The sequence below is a fragment of the Varroa destructor genome, unplaced genomic scaffold (assembly GCF_002443255.2).
Source record: "Varroa destructor unplaced genomic scaffold, Vdes_3.0 BEIS01000003.1, whole genome shotgun sequence".
NCBI lineage: Eukaryota > Metazoa > Arthropoda > Arachnida > Mesostigmata > Varroidae > Varroa > Varroa destructor.
In genome coordinates, this window is record NW_019211456.1 from 51377316 (window position 1) to 51395418 (window position 18103).

Sequence of the window (18103 nt, forward strand, 5' to 3'; positions counted from 1 at the left end):
TTCTAGACGTAGATTTAACTTCAAAACGGGGGACATTCTTTGATAACAAAAAAAAAAATTGACCAGCCAAGACGAACATAATCGGCAGCTTATCTCCTCATAATTTTTGTGGTTTCATTCAGTTGTGCGTCCCATTATTATTTGTAAAGCAAGTATGGGCGCTGCAAGTATAATAACAGTTTATCCTAGCTTTTCGGTATTTTACGTTTTTTTCTAGCTATCGTGGTCAAATCTTTATCCAAAGCAGTTTTTATCGAATCTGGTTAACAACATTCGTATAAATATATTGACCATGATTAAAAACGTGCCACCGCCGACCCACCATGTCTGTGAAAATATCCACGAACAGTGTGGGTAATAGATTTGGTCGGTTCCATAGGCCTCAACTGCAACCCAGTGTGGAGAAGTCACGGAGAGATCTTCCCGCGTAAAATTTGAATTTTGGCGCGTGGCCGCCCCGAGCATGCGACAGTGCCCGTCCAAGATGGCGTCCCCACAAGCAATGTTTTGTGCTTAGCCCTGTGCGAAGCGATTGGCGACGTTTGCGACACGCTTTATGAGTGAAATTGGGCAAAATACGGAAGACGTGCAGCCGTAGGGGACCCGCCGAGGCCGAGGGAGTCTGCTGGGGCCCCTGTGAGACGAAATGGCTGGAAACACGTGACGCGAGGTGAATGTGTGGCCCAGAAGCTTCGGGCCTGTATGCTTGTTTTGGTTGTTCGTTAGGCTAACCGCTTACTCGCGGCGCCGCTTCTGTGGCAAAAATCTAGCAAAACACCGAGAAATTCGGTGAAAGTGGTCGTGTTATGAGAAGCGTCGGACCAAATCGGGGTCCGGCTACCGTGGATTACGTGCTCCCTAAGCTCGGATACCTTTTTTAGTGTATTGGTCGCTCTCGAACACCATACATACGCACAGCGAGGCTGGTGAATTGATTTCAACGATTTCTTCAAATTTCGACACGTTTTTAGCGCAGTCGCCCATAGGCGCATTCTATCACGAAACCTATTGGTCAGCTGTCATTGCTTAGATAGATAGATGCTATGAGATAGACGCCGATTTTAGCGTTGGCGGGTGGTCGCAAATCATCGTCATCGTAATAATAATAATATCGTTTAGGTCTCGGCGAGAGCAATTCTTCACCCACCCCCCTTCCCCCGCCACCCCGCTCAGCCTATAATATATTAGTAGCAGTGGTCGGCTTGTCGGCGCGGTATCGCTAGGCATAGGTGTGTGTGGCATAAACGGGTTTCTGCTAGTACCTCTGTTCCATCAATTTGAAATTTTCCCGGCAATCGATGTTGAGTTGTTTTCTTGCCGCGTATCAATACGAATGTCGAATAGACACCGCACGCAGAGGTAGACACGCACCTCGTCTGTGCGGTGACTGTCGTACACGAACGCTGCTCCCAGGCAACATTCGCCGGCGGACCGGGCAGAGTTTGGCGCCAGTTTCTGATGATCTCTTCGCTCTCTCTCTAAACGAGTTTAGTCGTGAATCGTGCCACTCACGAGAGAACGTGGTGCGCTGCTGCTGTTACCGCCGCCACTTACTGGTGCTGCCTTATGTTACAATGATTATGATGATGGTGGTAGTAGATTTGTTATGTTACGGTGTCGTGTGGCCTGATGGTGCGCTATAATTGGCGTGTGTGTACCCTGGTGCTTACTTGCTCTCTGCCAGCTTCTGTTCGATTGTTAACGAACTGCACTAGTTCTGTTCCATGGCTGGATACTGACATCGGTATATTGGTGCTGCAGCCCTCGACTGATCCTGTAGCAGAATGACGGGCGCAGACGAGCACGCCGCCCTAAAGATTGCCACCAACCACCTCAGCCGTCGTTACTGCCATCAGTCATAGCCCCATCGGCGCCAGCATAGAACGACAAAACAACGTCTTGATGATGATGTATATGGTTGCGAAGCTCCTATTTTCCTTACTGTTGTTACTATTGTCATTATCACTATTATAGTAGTTATTGTCAGTGTTGTTGTTAATGTATTGTATACTGTAACTTCTGTCTGCGCTGCCAGTTTTTATTTTTTACGGGATGAAGTTAAATGACTGTCGCGAATGAGCTTCTGGATACACTAAAAGCAAAGAGAATACAGAAGCTGCGCACGTTTGTTTAGAAACTAACCCTCAACAAGACACCCCACCCCTGAGCCAGCCAATGATTGCTGGAATAAATAATGCTGAGGCATTTTCTGATTGTATTTTAGTATAGATGTATGTTAACTTGTTAATACTTTGATAGTTTTATGTTGTTAGATAGGTAATTAATAAAAGAAAATGCAACATCGAGTTTCTTTTCAGTACTCGAAAGAATTGCCAAACTTTTATTTAAACAATGTTGGTAAAATATACACTATCTTTGGCACTCCGTATCTCTAGTGACTTTCAGAACCCACAGCCACAGTTAAGTTTGCTCAGGGTCAACACATACTCGGTACGTACGTGCGTATGCCGATAATTGATCATATATAGAGGAACAAAGCTGTGGGACAATTAGCTCTCGGCAAGCTGTCGATAAATATCTCCGTAGTTGTTTGTTTGAAAACCTGGGAAACGTGATGGTGTAGGTTCGAATCTGGGCACGAACAGTTTTTTTGCGCTGTAAGCCACCCGTCTAAAGTAATGGATAAGACAAATCGTTTGTCTTGATTTGCGCCATATTTTCGGCGGCGGTTTGGTCAGTTGTTAAATGGTGGTTACTGGCGTGGTACTATTACCTATCACTGCTTGAACGTGCATTTCGTAAACCCAATTACGTTGAAGCCGAGTAACATATTTTCTGATTGATTACTGAAAAATGACTCGATCCGTTGATCATCCTTCGGTTAGCTGGAAGTCATAAAGAATAACTTACGCTTTTATGTTCGTAAAATCTATCAATTCCTGCATTTTCGTATGGGACTTGAGTAGTTCAAAGTCGTCTCTAAGGCCGAAAATGTACTTTGGAAAACACTGAATATGGAAACGTCCTTTTTGCATTTGTATCAGTTAATTATTCATGAGCCTACGATGTGGTTCATTGGTTAAGCTTATTATATCATTTTGCGTGTGATAGATTATTTGCTGTTGTAGTATTTACAAGCTAATAATGATTTATTGCTAATTTTTGTTATTAGAGACAGGGTTGAAAAATCGACCGTCAATAAATGCCTTTTGACTGTTTCAGTCACAGAGGGTGGAGATTTTCAGTCATGGCGAGTAAAGAGTGGTCTGTTTTTTATAGGATTCAAAACTTATATTAAATTTCAGCGAGGTTTGACGCGATTTTGATTATCATGCCTGTTCTAAGCTGGCGACCTAAGACTATCGAAACAAGTTTTGAATGTTGTAGTTGCTCAAGATACGAGAACTCATAACACAGTTTAATTGTGTCTCTGAGGAAAATATATATAGATGTATGGGTAATGAGAGAACGATAAATTAATTAGATTTAATTCGATTTAAAATGCCGGCTTTGGCGAGCTTCAGCTGTGTTAATTTATGATAAAAATTTGGTGTACTAAATTGTCGAAACCAAACTTGTTCTGAGTGCCTATCGATTTTTATGGAAAGGTTTTATACATTTTACTTAGTAATTAGTAGGCAATCTGATTTTTATGTATCACCAATACAATGAGATCCACTTGTCGCTGGGCATTTTCTACTTTCAGCGAAAGCTTGGTGGTTAAGTGAGCAAGTCGGACAGTATATAATATCTATGGTATAGTATTCGGCTTTTGTGTTCACTTGTAAATCGAGATCCAAAAATTGACTATGGTGCCGTGAACGTTGTATTACATAGTAAACCATTTTTATTAACCATCCTTATTTATGCTAATGTTTTAGCAGACCTTTTCCTATGCGCACCTATGCACACTAAAATGAGTACGGGAAAAAGCTTATTATGCAAAAAGTAAGTCCCATGATAAAATGTACCACTCAGTATTCCCAATTTGTTTTATCGAAATTCGAGAGTGCTAAACACTTATGGATAGTGGCTTTGACTGTGAGTCAAAAAGAAGTAGGTGATTTGAACCTTCGTATTTGTAACAAAGAATTACTGTTATTCTATAAAAAGAGAGTTACGGCTAAACGTAAAAAGCAGCGCCTTAGGTTACATGAATAGCTCGAGTCAAAAAGCACCGCCATCATCACCATGTAATAGTTACAAAACATCTGGCTGCCACCGATCGGTTTGCTCCTGATGATAAGAACATGACTCATGATCCAACGAACGTGTTTTCGAGTTGAGATAGTCACGGGCAAAATGTCATTTTGCCCGGGAAAACTCTTCAGTGGCACTGATGCGCTGCTGTCACTTGTCAACCATGTACCACGGTTCGACAGCACTCGCAGAGCTCAAGCATCACTCTAACGTCCACGTATTTTGATTAGAACATGTACACCCGTAAAATAGATTATATAACCGATTGAATTAAATTAACTTTAATTAGTATCATGTAAATTCACAAAACCAAAACCTTATTCGTATTCAAACAATCAATTAAAACACGGAACGAAGTCGGCAAGAATGAATTGTTCTGTTAGAATATCGACTGTTCCAACAAGTTCGAATAGGATGATAAACAAGCATAGCTTGACTTAATAAAATAATCAAGACGTCCAAATTTCTATGGCACCTTTTAAAAGTAACATTTACATCTATGGTACCAAATACTCAAATGTAAAAATATTTTCAAATCAAAACACCACGAAAAATTTACAGAACATTTTGTTTTTGCTAGTCTTGTTCCGTATTTTAATTGATTATCAGAATATGCGTATTGTTTTGGTTCGATGAAACTAAATTATTATTATCATCAATCGTATCCATTACCTTCGTTAAGGTTAAAAGATCGCCAGAAAAATTGATTTTGTTGTAAAAGTTGTGCCTCGTCAATCTGTGGGTCCCCTAGAGGAGTAATTTTCATCAAGTCAAGCGGTTTTAATGGGTTGCCAAAGCATACTGGTAGCGTCAATTATTCGCAGACTATTCGATAATTTTACCCATTTTTATCGACACATCCCGCCTTGTGAATAACTGGAGATGCTGTTTCTTTTAGACATCTACGAACCGTTGAATTTGACTGGGTAAATCTGTTCAGCCCCACTTTTCTTTGAAGCAAGTTGAACAGATAAATATGGATGGAACACTTACGGGGATTTCTTTCTGTTCGCTTAGGTAAAATCACAATTAAACTACTATTTGTGGAAATAATTTTTCCTGTTTGTGTGGGACCTCAAACAAGACAAGCTTAACAAAGCTAAGAAGCTTACATTTCCAATTTTTGTAATTAATGCCTATCCTTAATTTCTCGTGGAGTGGTTGGTTTTTTAACGTTTCTCACTTAACATTTAATTTCCGACATATATGTCCATTTGAAAGGCCTTGTTTACCTCAAGTTTCAGATCTATCGATACTAAGTTCGTTTCATGTTTAACTAATAAAATGCTTACATGACTGGTTTGCTTGTAGACGGGTAAGGCTGTATTGCTGTCTTGCATCGTTGTTTTTGAAATCTATAAATATAGTTAAATGACAGCGTGGTTTAGTAAAAACATACATAGTTACTTATCATTTGAGACCTTAGTGAGAAACTACAGAGCCAATTTAGGATATGAAACAGTTGTTTCTTTTTTGAAAAAAAGAATTTAATAGACGAAGCTATTTGCTTCGGTTAAATTAACTGAGATGGTTATGTCTCACTTTGGGTAATGGTATCTGTTTTATATGGTGTCGCGTCTAATGTAATCTTATTTTCAACTAGTAACTTAAAGAATCTTCAAATCGAAAATAAACATGTTGATAATAATCATACAGTTCATGCCATAGTCACTGATTATAGCGTAAACGCAACGCTTACTATTTCTTTTATCGAAGTAGTTATGCTAAGATAAACGAAAAAATTTATTTAATTAACTAAAAACTTGAAAAAGACAAATAAAAAACATAAAGGGGATAAAAAGCTGAATTATTTCTATGTATTGCTATATCTATCCAATTATTATCAATTTTTATGTATTTTATTATCATTGAAGAATGCGCTAAAGGTATTGTGCGGGTAGTACTTTATTCAAGAAAATTGACCTACAAATGGGTTATCACAACATCCTCCGACAGTGCCAGGTTTGCTTGATGTCATGGCTATACAGGAGCATCTTTTGTTATGCCTCTGGTAATGTTGATGCGCATAGAGCAGACGAATGAGGAGTATTATAGAACGGGCCTGGTACACTGAGACAGAGCGAGAAAAGTACAACGAGATGAATATACAATGCATAAGTAATTACGAATACGAAAATTGGTAGACGCAACACAGCCACGTTTCAATGAAGAAAAAGATCGAATGAGTGCTTGCGCCTTTTATATACCGGCGTAAATGCTGAACAAAGCAATGTACGCTTACTGTCGTGCGGAGTTCATGACCGAACCTTATCTAGCACTCATTTTATACTTGAGTATACAAATTAAACTGTAGGCGTATGAACATGAGTATTGTTGATTTTTAACCAAATATGACTATTCTCGTTCTACTATATTGCAACGACTTCGCTCATTTGGAAGGAATATTTGCTCTCTATAGGATCGTTAAATCTTGCTTCTGCCTTAAGCATTTATTCGGAATTACTAGCAAGTATTAATTATGAATATAAATGGTTTTACGTTGTTCAAAAAGTCTTAAAGAATTTGTAAAGTTCGAAGATAGCTTTTGTTGGCACTAAAACCTCATATAAAAAGGCTTAGTGGTTTTAGAAGGGCAACATATTTTTCTAACTTTAATTGTATTTATTTTTTTATTTAACAATGGTACCTCGGCGGGGCCACTCGTGTTCATTGCTATAATTTGGATTTTTTTATTTTCTCACGAACATACTATAGTGTATACCGATAGGTTACCTGACCTGGTAATCCTCAGAGGCTTTTTATACAAAAGGTTTAATCTTCCGTAGATAAAGCCTACGAGGATAAGTTTGTCGACGAAATGACAGTGATTGCTATGTACCATACGCGCTGCTTAGTTTATTGTTGTATGTCTTGCAAATAGTTGAGTTAGTAGTGGCGTTATACGAGATCTATAGGTATTTCAAACTTTCTTTTATTGTAGGTCTCGACTTTTGCAACTGGAGTATTAGGCTGGATAAACCTAAAGCAATGTTTTACAAATCCTGAACTCATAATTTTATTTGATCTGAGCAATGATAATGCATTAGCAATGCAGGTACCGATTGAAAGCTATTTTGCAGAGATAATTGTATAAAATCATGTGTCCCTTTAATTGATATGTAGTTTCTATGGCGCAATGCGATCATTCATCCTGACAATGACGCTGAAACGGGCTGCGCACAAATACGAATATGGATTCCATCAGGTTGTTGGCAGCGTACTTCATTTTTTAAACAAGTCCGATCCTTTGAAAACCAACGAAAGAGCCAGCTTTATTTTCAACGATTATAGTCTAAGTATTATAGCAAATAATTCCACTAACTGGACTGATCTCATTATGACAGGTTTCAAAAGTGTTTATTATCACGATACAAGAACTCAAAAAATTCGGAAATTACTAAGAGTTGATGTGAGAGATGTCGGGGATTTTCTTTGTAAAATGATGTTGTTTGCAAATAAGTTTTGTGGACTTGATTGCATATCTGTGAAAAGTGTAGTGCTTACCATTGTAGCTTTTGGTTGCGACTGTCTTCTATAATGATTCTATAATTGCTTATTAACTAATGCATACAGGGGAGAACGATAGCCTGTGCGAATACTCTATAGAAAACATTAAGTATCTGTTGCAAGGTATCGACTAGAATTGCAAGGTGGTAACTAGGCAGACTACTTCTGGTGATTGTCGTTCGCTGGAAATGTTCTATAGGGAGGACTACCGTATGAATATGTGTATTCTGCACGTGTATGGTGTCGCAACGGTTCAAGTAAAACCAACAACGTCGTAAAAGAGTAATACACTAAGAATGTGTTTTGGATATTAAAACTTGTTTTATAGAAATATCCGCAGTCCTACAACAAATTACATCGACAATGACAGTTATAGTTCTTTTTATTCATTTTGTTAAAGTATATTCATTATATTGTGCAGTTCATCATTATTTTCCTACCTGAATAAAATTCATCCATATTGATGTGCCATGTTTTGGGCTCAAACTCGGTCGAGTGATATCTTTATTAAGTTTTATTTACGACCTCCGTTTAAAATCGCCTCCAAGCAGACCCTATAATCAAGATTAAAATAAATTTACCCGCTAATCCCTTTTTCTTATCCGTTCATGCTATTGAGCGTCAATTTAAGCTGAGAGCTACAGGATGCTGGTCAATGGCATAGAGTGTACATTAAAAAAATCTTTAATAGTTGAATTCAGCTGGAAGTAGCAGATTCGAAAATAAGTGCTTGAAACCAATTTGTCGCTTGACGATACATTTCAGTAATGGTGAGCAAAACCAAGTATTTTGCAGGATACCTTACGAATTTGGGTAATTTAAATGGACTAGCAATGTTTACCACTGATTGAATTTTTATTTATTTACCTTGGTGGTAACTTATTAATAGGCACTTGCTAGGTTCCTAAATTTTAGTTGATGTACACCCATATATAACAAGTATAAACAGATAACCATTCGAAATTAACAGGAACTGTGTTTTTTGTTTTTGTTTGTGATTTTACTACAGATGTTACTGTGTCGAGCAAGTTCAGTATTGTGCGGGGGCGTAGGGGAGCCCAAGGGGCTATCGGGGGAGCAGTGATGACCTAGGAGAGTGCCGACAGGCGGACGAGAGCCCCTCTCGGAGGCATCTCCTACCCGCTATTCAACTTACACTCAACAACAACAACTACAGTGGAAATAACCATAGCAACAACAAATACAGCACTCCGGTCGGAGTCGTGCAGAAGGAAGACAGTTGTGGGAAATACACCCGGGCGTTAACGCAAATAACAGAAATCCTCACTTCGGTAAGGCCATCTTCATCAGTCGATTGGCCAGTCATCTGTCGCACCAACGGCAACTCAGCAGCCTACCCTGGAGTGACCGTAAACGTAACTTCCTATCTAGCTGCTTTTGGTCGCTGCCTTATAAAGGCATTTTGTGATTTTCTTTTTCTAACTGCTTGTGCTGAAATTGCTGTTGGTGACCACAACCATCCGGCAAGATGTCGAAGTTGTCGTTCCGTGCTAGGGCGCTGGATGCCACTAAGGCGATGCCGGTCTACCGATCTGAAGAGATTCCTGATTTGCCTGATTTTGCCGCTATCAATCGTGCCGTTCCGCAGATGCCGACCGGCATGGAGAAAGACGAGGAGTGTGTAAGTATTACGGGATAATTATTATTTCGCTTTATTGATCTGATATTTTTGAACATAGATTCAGAGAGACTACTCAAACTCGCGTTTTGAAAGACTTTTTCACGCCGCCGAAGTATGCTTGTTCTTTTGCATCGATTGACACATATATTTATAAATAGATCTTGAAAATCTTTAACATCTTTAATTGAATGCACCTATTTGTTTTAAATTCCTTCTTTTTTACTAACTCAGAAGCTCATTCCCTTGTGCGGGTGTTCGCCTTATGCCGTATTATTGTATTTTACAGGAAACGCATTTGCAGCGCGCGATGACGGCTCAGCAAACGTACGGGCACACTGGCGAGCTTGTCATTCCAACGCCGGACGTGTTTCCTTTAGAAGCGCACGTCCACGACAAGCTATATCCTTCAAATTTTAAGCTGCCTAAGCAGCTAATCTATGTACAGCCGCTATTAGCGGGGTTGGATGATGACACACCAGAATATGATTTGGACAGCGAGGATGAGGCCTGGCTAAAACGACAGAATGGTGTTCGTGACGGAAGTTTCAAGCTAAGTGCATTGCAACTCGAGACGATGATTGATCGGCTTGAAAAGGCCTCAGGCGGCCATCGTGTCGTTCAGATGAACGAGGCTAAACTTCTTCTCAACCATGATGATGATGTTCTTATTGCTGTTTACGACTACTGGCTAAATAAGAGGCTAGTATTTCCGGTTCATTGTGTTTAACATAGATGTTTACAAAACATAGAGAATACACAAATAGTATTTTCCTTGGTGTTTGTCGTGCCTGTTATAGGTTATCTAATACATCTCTAGGCATTGACAATGAACAGCGATTCCTTTAAAGGAACGTTTGAAACGTTAATACATACTTTAAGCATCTAGAGTTCTAATACATATACCGCCTTAATCTACACGCAAGTCGTAAATAGAGATGAGTTCATTGTTGGGTTCTTGTATGTTACTGGTTTTACAGGTTAAAGTTAAAGTCTTCGACGTTAACGCCTCAAATAAAAACGGAAAAGCGCGACGGCTCGAATTCAGCTAACCCGTACGTAGCATTTCGGCGACGAACAGAAAAGATGCAGACACGAAAGAATCGTAAAAATGATGAGGCGAGCTACGAGAAGATGCTCAAACTCAAACGGGACCTCAAAAAGGCGGTTACTCTCCTTGAGATGGTCAAAAAACGGGAAAAGCTCAAGAAAGAAGACCTCAATCTCACTGTTGAGGTATGTTTTTACCGGATCTGTAGCACTCATTTATATCCAACTCTAGATGTTAGATTTATAATTTTCTTCTTGTATGAAATTGTTGCAAATCAGTGAAGACAACTTATATGCAGAAGCTGACTATTAAATACTTAGCCAAGTGCTTTCACCGTTACAGTAACAATGGCAATATTGACAGGTGTTCAGAGAGCGGGTGCAAGCGGGTGATTTCAACGGGGCGTTGGTAGCTGAGACGTTGCAGGAGCTCGCACGGAAGAAGCAACAGATGCAACTGGCTCAAGCGCGGGAACGGGAACAACTACTGGGTATTAGTCTAAGCTCTGGAGGCCGAGGCGGCGCGGCAGCAGGCCGGAACAGTAATAACAGTAATAATAATAACAATAATAATAATGGATATGCCGGCTCTGCAGCTAATGCGCACCAAATTCGAGAACTCAAGGCTAAGCACCGAAAGGTAAAGGTCGTCTTTCTATCTAATCTTAGTTCTTGTATGTTACCTATAGTCATGTTTATGACTCAATTAATAAGCATTCCATATGTATGATACCTCCTTAGGATTTTCCTGATACAGTTTTTAGGTATTGATCTAAAGTAATAAATGTGATTAAGTGAATCTTTTGAAATTTTTAGCCAGTCAGCCATATCTAGCCTCACCCCGTAATTTTTTGTAGAAATAAGGTTGGACTACGTTTTTTGCTTAAGGTGGACTGCATGTTATGTGAATTAGCCTTGTACAATACAGGACGTAGGGTAACATGTGAATGATCCTACGTATATAGAAACTTTCGTCGCAAATTACCTATATAGGCGGCATTATTATACCTAACGAATCATGCAGTCCCTTTTGTCTATAAACAAGATGTTTGCATTTATTCGCGCTTCTGTTTTTCCGTTGCGTGTGTTGCGAATAGACCGCGCAGGGACCGCGGATATCGTCGTCTTCGCACAAACGGCAAAAGGATCGAGGAGCTGCGAGCGCGACCGACACGCGGTTAGCAGAGCATCCGAGCAATGGAGGAGCTGGAGCCCCAGGAACGGCGCTATTAACAACAATAGGGCGGGAAGCACGAACTGTTGAAACATCGGGACGCTGTCCTTTAACGACGACGTTAGGAGGAAGCCCAGGGACGGCCACTCCTACACCTACAACGACTGTGGGTCCGGCCGGACTAACCACACAAGGGACACCGGGACAGGGTGGGCAGATTCCGGCCGACTCCGCCTCAGTAGGACCTTTGGGACCTATGCTACTTTCGTCAGACGAAGATGATGATGAGGCATTATCTTCCGGTGCAGAAGAACGGGCTGACGCTTACACCGATATGAGCCATGAACCGGACGGCATCTTTACGTTCAGGTTGGCTTCAACAGCCTTTATTGCCCAGTTTATTGTCAACTACTGTGTCTGTTTCGTATATATATTTCATACAATAATTTGGGTCATTCGTAATCGATGGGCCATAAGTAACATACAGATGCGCAATGGAGAGGGTCTAATCAAATAATAATGTATGTCGGATACGTGTATTATTATTATGTTTAAACATTTGATATAGGTTTGTTATATATTTTGGGTGTTTCGTTATGTTTAGTTGCTTCATCCCTTACTACGTTCTCTTTTTCACGTTCCAACTTTCAGACGAAAACGGAACGTCACGTACCTGGCGCCATTACCGTTCGAAACAACGTTGCCACCACTGCCAGGCGATCCGAATCTACCACCTCCTCTGTCATTGCGGCCGTATGAGCAGGTTCCACGGCAAGAACAGTTCCACCTAATGAGTTTGCAGCTCGAATCGGATGACAGCGATCTCAGCGGCCATGAAGGAGATGACTCTACACGAAGTCAAAGTCATTCGCTAATACCCCGTCTGGACGAAGCGACGGCACGAAGGCGAGCGCTTGCCGTTGGACCGCAACCTCGCGACGGTCAGGAATACTTTATGACATTTAGTGGAGTACGGGCTCGGGCACTTTCTACGCTGCCACGACCGGCTGGTGAGGCTGGTGTTAAACGAAAGCGTCTAGACACGAATTACCTCACATTAATGGGTAGACGACGCCTAGGCCGGGGAGGACGTATTGTCTTTGACCGGATCCGAATGAGCAGCCCAGAAGCTAGTCCGTAGAGCCTGCAGGCGTTCAGTTGTCATTTATTTAGGTGCCCCTTGTATATGGTTGAAAAGTGACTAGAGACGGGGGGACGGATGAAGACATTGCGAAGAAATCGAAGACATTCTTTCATTGTCTTTTAGACAAAGAGAATGACAAAAAGAAGAATAGGGTGATGCACAGTCCCACTGACCAGATGATGAAGGTGCTTCTTGCCGTTGCTGCACTCCACTTGCCTCGCAGAACGTTGAGGCGAGGTCATAGAATTTCAGGAGAAGAAGAAGACGACGACGACGACGACGACGACCACGAAAAGGATATGACGGACATCTGAAGATCAATTCAGTGAGAGAACAGCAGAGAAACTGGAAAGAGAAAAAAACGGCCTAACGAAGGTATGGAGAAGAAAATGCCTCTGTCTGGCTAAAGTACAGTGTAGATGTAATAGTGTACTATAAGAAAAAAAGTAATCGTAGAAGTGGTAGAATACTTCATCGCTTGGTGCGGTGATGTTGGTTGGCGTGCACGCACTTACATTGACTTTACGGAAATGGAGGAATCTGGAGAGAGAAAATCTCACCTGAACCGGGTACATATTAATATAGAGATTGATAAGATCAGGGAGTTTCCGTCCCGCCTGTTCAATGCGATAAAGGGGGGGAAACACTGAGATTGTTGGCGTAAACGAAACATGGAGGGTATGGACAATGACGACGACAACAACAACAACAACAACAACAACCACTACTACTACTACAACAACAACTACTACTACTACTACTACTACAGCTACAACTACTACTACTACTACTACTACTACTACTACTACTATTACTACTACTATTACTACGGATCGCTTTGGCTGTTAACAACAATCAATTTGTGATATTCAACCATTACATCATCATCATCATCGCAATCATCGCCATCATCATCATCATCACCACCACCAACAGGGACACTTGATCGTCGTCAGAATCATTAGCCATTAATAACATAAAGCGCCACCACACCATAGAGACACACACGCGCAGGCAGATGCAATAGAGACAACAGTACATAACAACGTTTTGTGAACATTATTTTGCACTCGTCATCCAACAAACAAAATCGCATATATAAATAGACAGGCAGGCAGATAGGCCAACGAGAACACCGAAAAAAAAAAAACAAATAGAAGCCAAATCACTCGATTTGATTATTGATGATAGAACAATGAACGAATTATTGATGTGATTTGGTTAGGTGAAATCAATAATTCGTTGATATATATTGGATCGCATCGATTGATGAATAACTAAGCAAGTGAGGAAAAATCTGTGAATGAATGGTAGTGATGGATCAAATCGGTGTGTCGTTGGGTACACGCGAAGGATGCGAGCTATTTCAATATGCTTAGGTTAGGTTAGGGTGCATCATTCAAAGGATTATCATAAAATAAATTCCTGACTCCCACGAGTCACACGTAACAAAGGCAGTACGGAAAGCAACGTTTAATAGTAAAAAGAAAACGAACGACTAGTAATCACAGACCATAAACAGGCAACTAGTACCCTCTGAGTAAATTCTTGAAAGCATCAGTTCAGCACTATTAAATTTGTTTATGTACAAACGGACAGACCAGCCCAAGAATCTATGAAAATTACAGTTCACAAACGACAGCAATAGCAGCAACTACAATAGCCCAAAAATTATAAGCGAAAAAGCTGTATCTAAAAAAAAAAAGCGATATAGAAACGATAGAGTAACGTTCAAATGGCTAAACATAACAATATCTGGATATAATAGTGTTATTTATTCATGGCCGTCTATTGATCGAGGTCGAATAATAATTCGCAATAATATGGCTAAATCCGGCTTTCACTAAAATTTGTAATTAAAAACATCCAGTTTCTCTACTGGGCGCGGATGATGATGACTAGCTTTAGCGTATGATCAGAGTTCACTATACAAAGAGGGTTGAAGTATACAAAAAGAAAACAAGAATAAGATAACTGTTTAAAAAAATTATGTAAGCAAAATTGACAATTAAAATTTAGATATGGAGCAGGTTACATGCAATAACACACGCTGACGTTGCCTCTTCGAATGTAATGGGAAACAGACCACTCTATAAAGAACCTGACGCAAATAATGCCTACCAAAACGACAGATCACATATTCGAATATAAATACAAACGACCATTTCAAATTTCATACATGCACATCTATCGTACAGCCACAGTTGCATATAGACACCTCCCGTCCGCACAACAATCATTGAAACCTAATGAATGGCATTATTGAGCATATTGGACACATGGCATGGTAACCTAACTGGTTTTTGGACGAACACGTCCAAGTAGTTATATGCGTAGATAACCGATAACAATGATATTGATGATCCCAAGTGGTTCGACGATGATAGTTTTTTGTTGCCGCTGGCTCAACATATTGTTTTACGCAGAGCGTTGATGAAGAGCCAGCCAATAACACAGATGGCATGGCACAGTAAACGAAATTACAGTGAACGTCCATTAAGTTTCGAGGTGTTCTAAGCATAGATGTTTGAATGTGTGTAAATGCTCATGTGTATGTACGATCAACGATGCCTAGCTTCAGGCGAAAGGTTCATTCTCATTTTGTTGGAATTTGTGTACAAATTTAGGTTCTTCCTATTTTATAGGCATCACACGCACACAGATGGACAGACATACACACACAACTATACACAGTACGGATACGCAGGCGATGTGACACAAAAACTGTCACATCTTGATCGTTTCTTTTGCCTAATGACAACGAAGAAGGCACTGGACAGCTGTTTTGTCACCTACAGTCAAGTAGTATTTAGTTACACTCTGCGAGCAAAACGGATCCGCCTACTCGGTGGCGCTTCACTTTATCATGCTTAGCTTTCTGTTTATGCACACTGACATGTGGGATAACAAAGAAAATGCCATGGCAAGAATGTAAAGTTGTTAAAGTATTTTTGAGGGGATTGCAACACAAGGAAACGGTAATTCGCATATGGGAATCTTCTGATTCTGTCCAATACGTACAACGATAATCGTCCTACTTCAAGAAGAATTAGCCAAACAAACAGTTTCATTAACATGCACAGGCCTTAATTATTCTTTACTGGTCTTTTCTTAATGAAATATAGACAGCTACCACTAGAGATAACCAGTATCATATGGAGTAGATGGTGCGCTTGGTGATTCATAGCGACGCTTGTTTCCGTATTTATTTGAGAAACTTCGCAAACGAACTTTGCGTATGCTAGCAAACAAAAAACGGAAAGCAATATCCTTACGACGGGGGAAAGATAGCAACTCCCTTTTTACTGGCTTTGTTCCGGGTTCGGCAGATTGGCCTTCTTTAAAAGGTGCACCTAGTTTTTGCCTGTTTTCTTTGTTCTTTATATTTCCTATTGCTCGAAATCGCCACATAGTGGAACAATTAAGAATGACATGCGTAGTGTATATTTATATGCAACTCACGGTGATACTATAAGGGACACTATGAGATGGATTAGTAAAATAAAGACTGGCTTCAAAGCAACAGAGAGATGAGGGCATTCAGATGTATACCTCTCGCTCGACGCTAACGACTCTTTCCCTCTCGTTTCAAGATCTGATGAAACAAAAATAACATGACAATAAATCTTTGAACAGTTCTATTTAATTCACTTACCGACTAATTCAGTCACATGACACAATTGAAACGACCGCACCCTACCGTAGGCCCGACACATTGTCATCGTCGACAGATTGATACGACTGTAACATTGCTCTTGACAACTATAATGAGATAATAATAATTGAACGAACGTGAATTAAATGAAGTCCGCCTTTCAGGCAATCAATCTGTCTGTACGTTATGAAATTTTTATAAAAACAGTAACACGTTACTACTCTTCTACTGGACTAGATTATGCCATTTATTGTATGAAAACGGACTTCCATCGTTTTCTATGTTGGAGAAAGACGAAAAGCTTTCGAGAACTCTTTGTACCGAATGAATTCTTGTACTGTTTAAAATGAGAACACCAGTGGAGTTTGTGTGTTATATGTATATATGTGCCACCCGTGTTTGCTTATATATCGTCTCTAAATGAACGACAATATTGAGCAATGTTCAAACCGGAACAACCATGGCTTTGTCAAGAAAGACACGAAGGAACATTGGAAATAGACGCAAACGCATACAGACCTCTCAAATCAATTGTACCAACGTATCTGCTTACTGCAAAATTTCATACTCATTCTGCTTGTATAGTGTACTTGCTTCGTGTGATTGGACCGCTAATCACATGTAATGGTGTCATTATATGAGAACTATCTTCCGGCTGGCTGAGGTACAGGCGTGCATGAATTGCAACCCGAACAATTTATACCTTAAAAAAAAATTGTATAAGGTGCACTTTATTTAGAAATCTATTCTTCCAACAGCAGTATTCCTCTTGCTGAGCATGGCAGAAGCATTTTCTAAAATACGAACTCAAGGCATAAGAATCAATTGGCCGTGGAAGCATTCAGTGGCATGATGGTTGCGGAAAAGAGTAGGCGATACTGAGGTCTCTGCGGGCTTCAGGGTTACGCGCGAATACATAGAATGAGAATCTGATAAAATCAAACGACAAATTAAAGCAATTAATGTAATTAGGCGATGACAAATTAGTCGAAAAGATCACAAGTGATCCGACGAGTGACAGAGACAAGTATAAACCTGTAAAAATCGATAAGGTATTACATAGTAATAACAAAAGATTAATATCTATACTTCAGGCACGTATGACCGTAAGAAGACCGAGGAAGCGGTGCGATACTGATAGTTAACAGACAAAGCAAATTACGCAGACAGGATTGAATCGACATAAATACACGTACAATACGCAGAACACACTACTAGTCGCGCTAAATGATCGCCATATACAATACAGATAGATAACAATTTGTGACACATATTTAAGACGACAGAAATGAAACGTTAGATACAAGAGTATAGGGATGTTAACAATAATAACCTAATTATTATTAAATCGAACCTATGGTCAATACATATTAGCTCTTCGCTGAAACATGTTAAGGGGAAAAGGATATATCTTTCCCGAGGAGACGGCGGACGTTTAGTACTCTGTGCGGTTCCGCTGATAAGGAAATCACATCTACACATCCAGACACGAACGCACTCAAACAGGGCCCTCGACTTCAGGAGGCGAGGTCAAACATGTTATACAGGTAGTTGATGATAGTAATAACAACATGAAAAAATCGAAGAAGATGGGCGAAAAAGGGTGTTGTAGCATAGTAATGGTAAAAATATTAACAATTATAACATTAATAATAATGAAAACGATGGACGCATCGTTAGCTGCGTAAGCGTATGCGTTCAAAGCGCTCTCTCTTCTGTAGATTATCAGCAAAATGGAGAGAGAAAGAAGACATTACGTGTCGTCTATATATA

General features: G+C 40.1%; 1 protein-coding gene and 1 long non-coding RNA gene across 4 annotated transcripts; one reads left to right on the forward strand and one right to left on the reverse strand.

Moving 5' to 3' along the window:
• The first annotated feature begins 474 nt into the window (after positions 1–474).
• E(Pc) (Enhancer of Polycomb) lies at positions 475–13860 on the forward strand. 3 transcript variants are annotated; one of them, XM_086983560.1, is made up of 7 exons: positions 475–1910; positions 8678–9310; positions 9597–10009; positions 10288–10543; positions 10722–10997; positions 11455–11900; positions 12183–13860. In XM_086983560.1, the coding sequence occupies exons 2-7, from the start codon at positions 9158–9160 to the stop codon at positions 12670–12672; spliced, it is 2034 nt and encodes a 677-aa protein (XP_086839686.1). In that variant the 5' UTR covers positions 475–1910; positions 8678–9157; the 3' UTR covers positions 12673–13860. The 3 variants fall into 3 exon arrangements, with proteins under 3 accessions (XP_086839686.1, XP_022654429.1, XP_022654428.1); XM_022798694.2 differs by having other exon boundaries at positions 475–926; XM_022798693.2 differs by having other exon boundaries at positions 475–670.
• LOC147757101 (uncharacterized) lies at positions 2363–6163 on the reverse strand. Its single transcript, XR_015323701.1, has 3 exons — positions 6089–6163; positions 5454–5516; positions 2363–2846 (listed from the first exon to the last, which is right to left on the reverse strand). It is a non-coding gene; the product is annotated as an uncharacterized LOC147757101 (long non-coding RNA).
• Positions 13861–18103: the final 4243 nt, after the last annotated feature.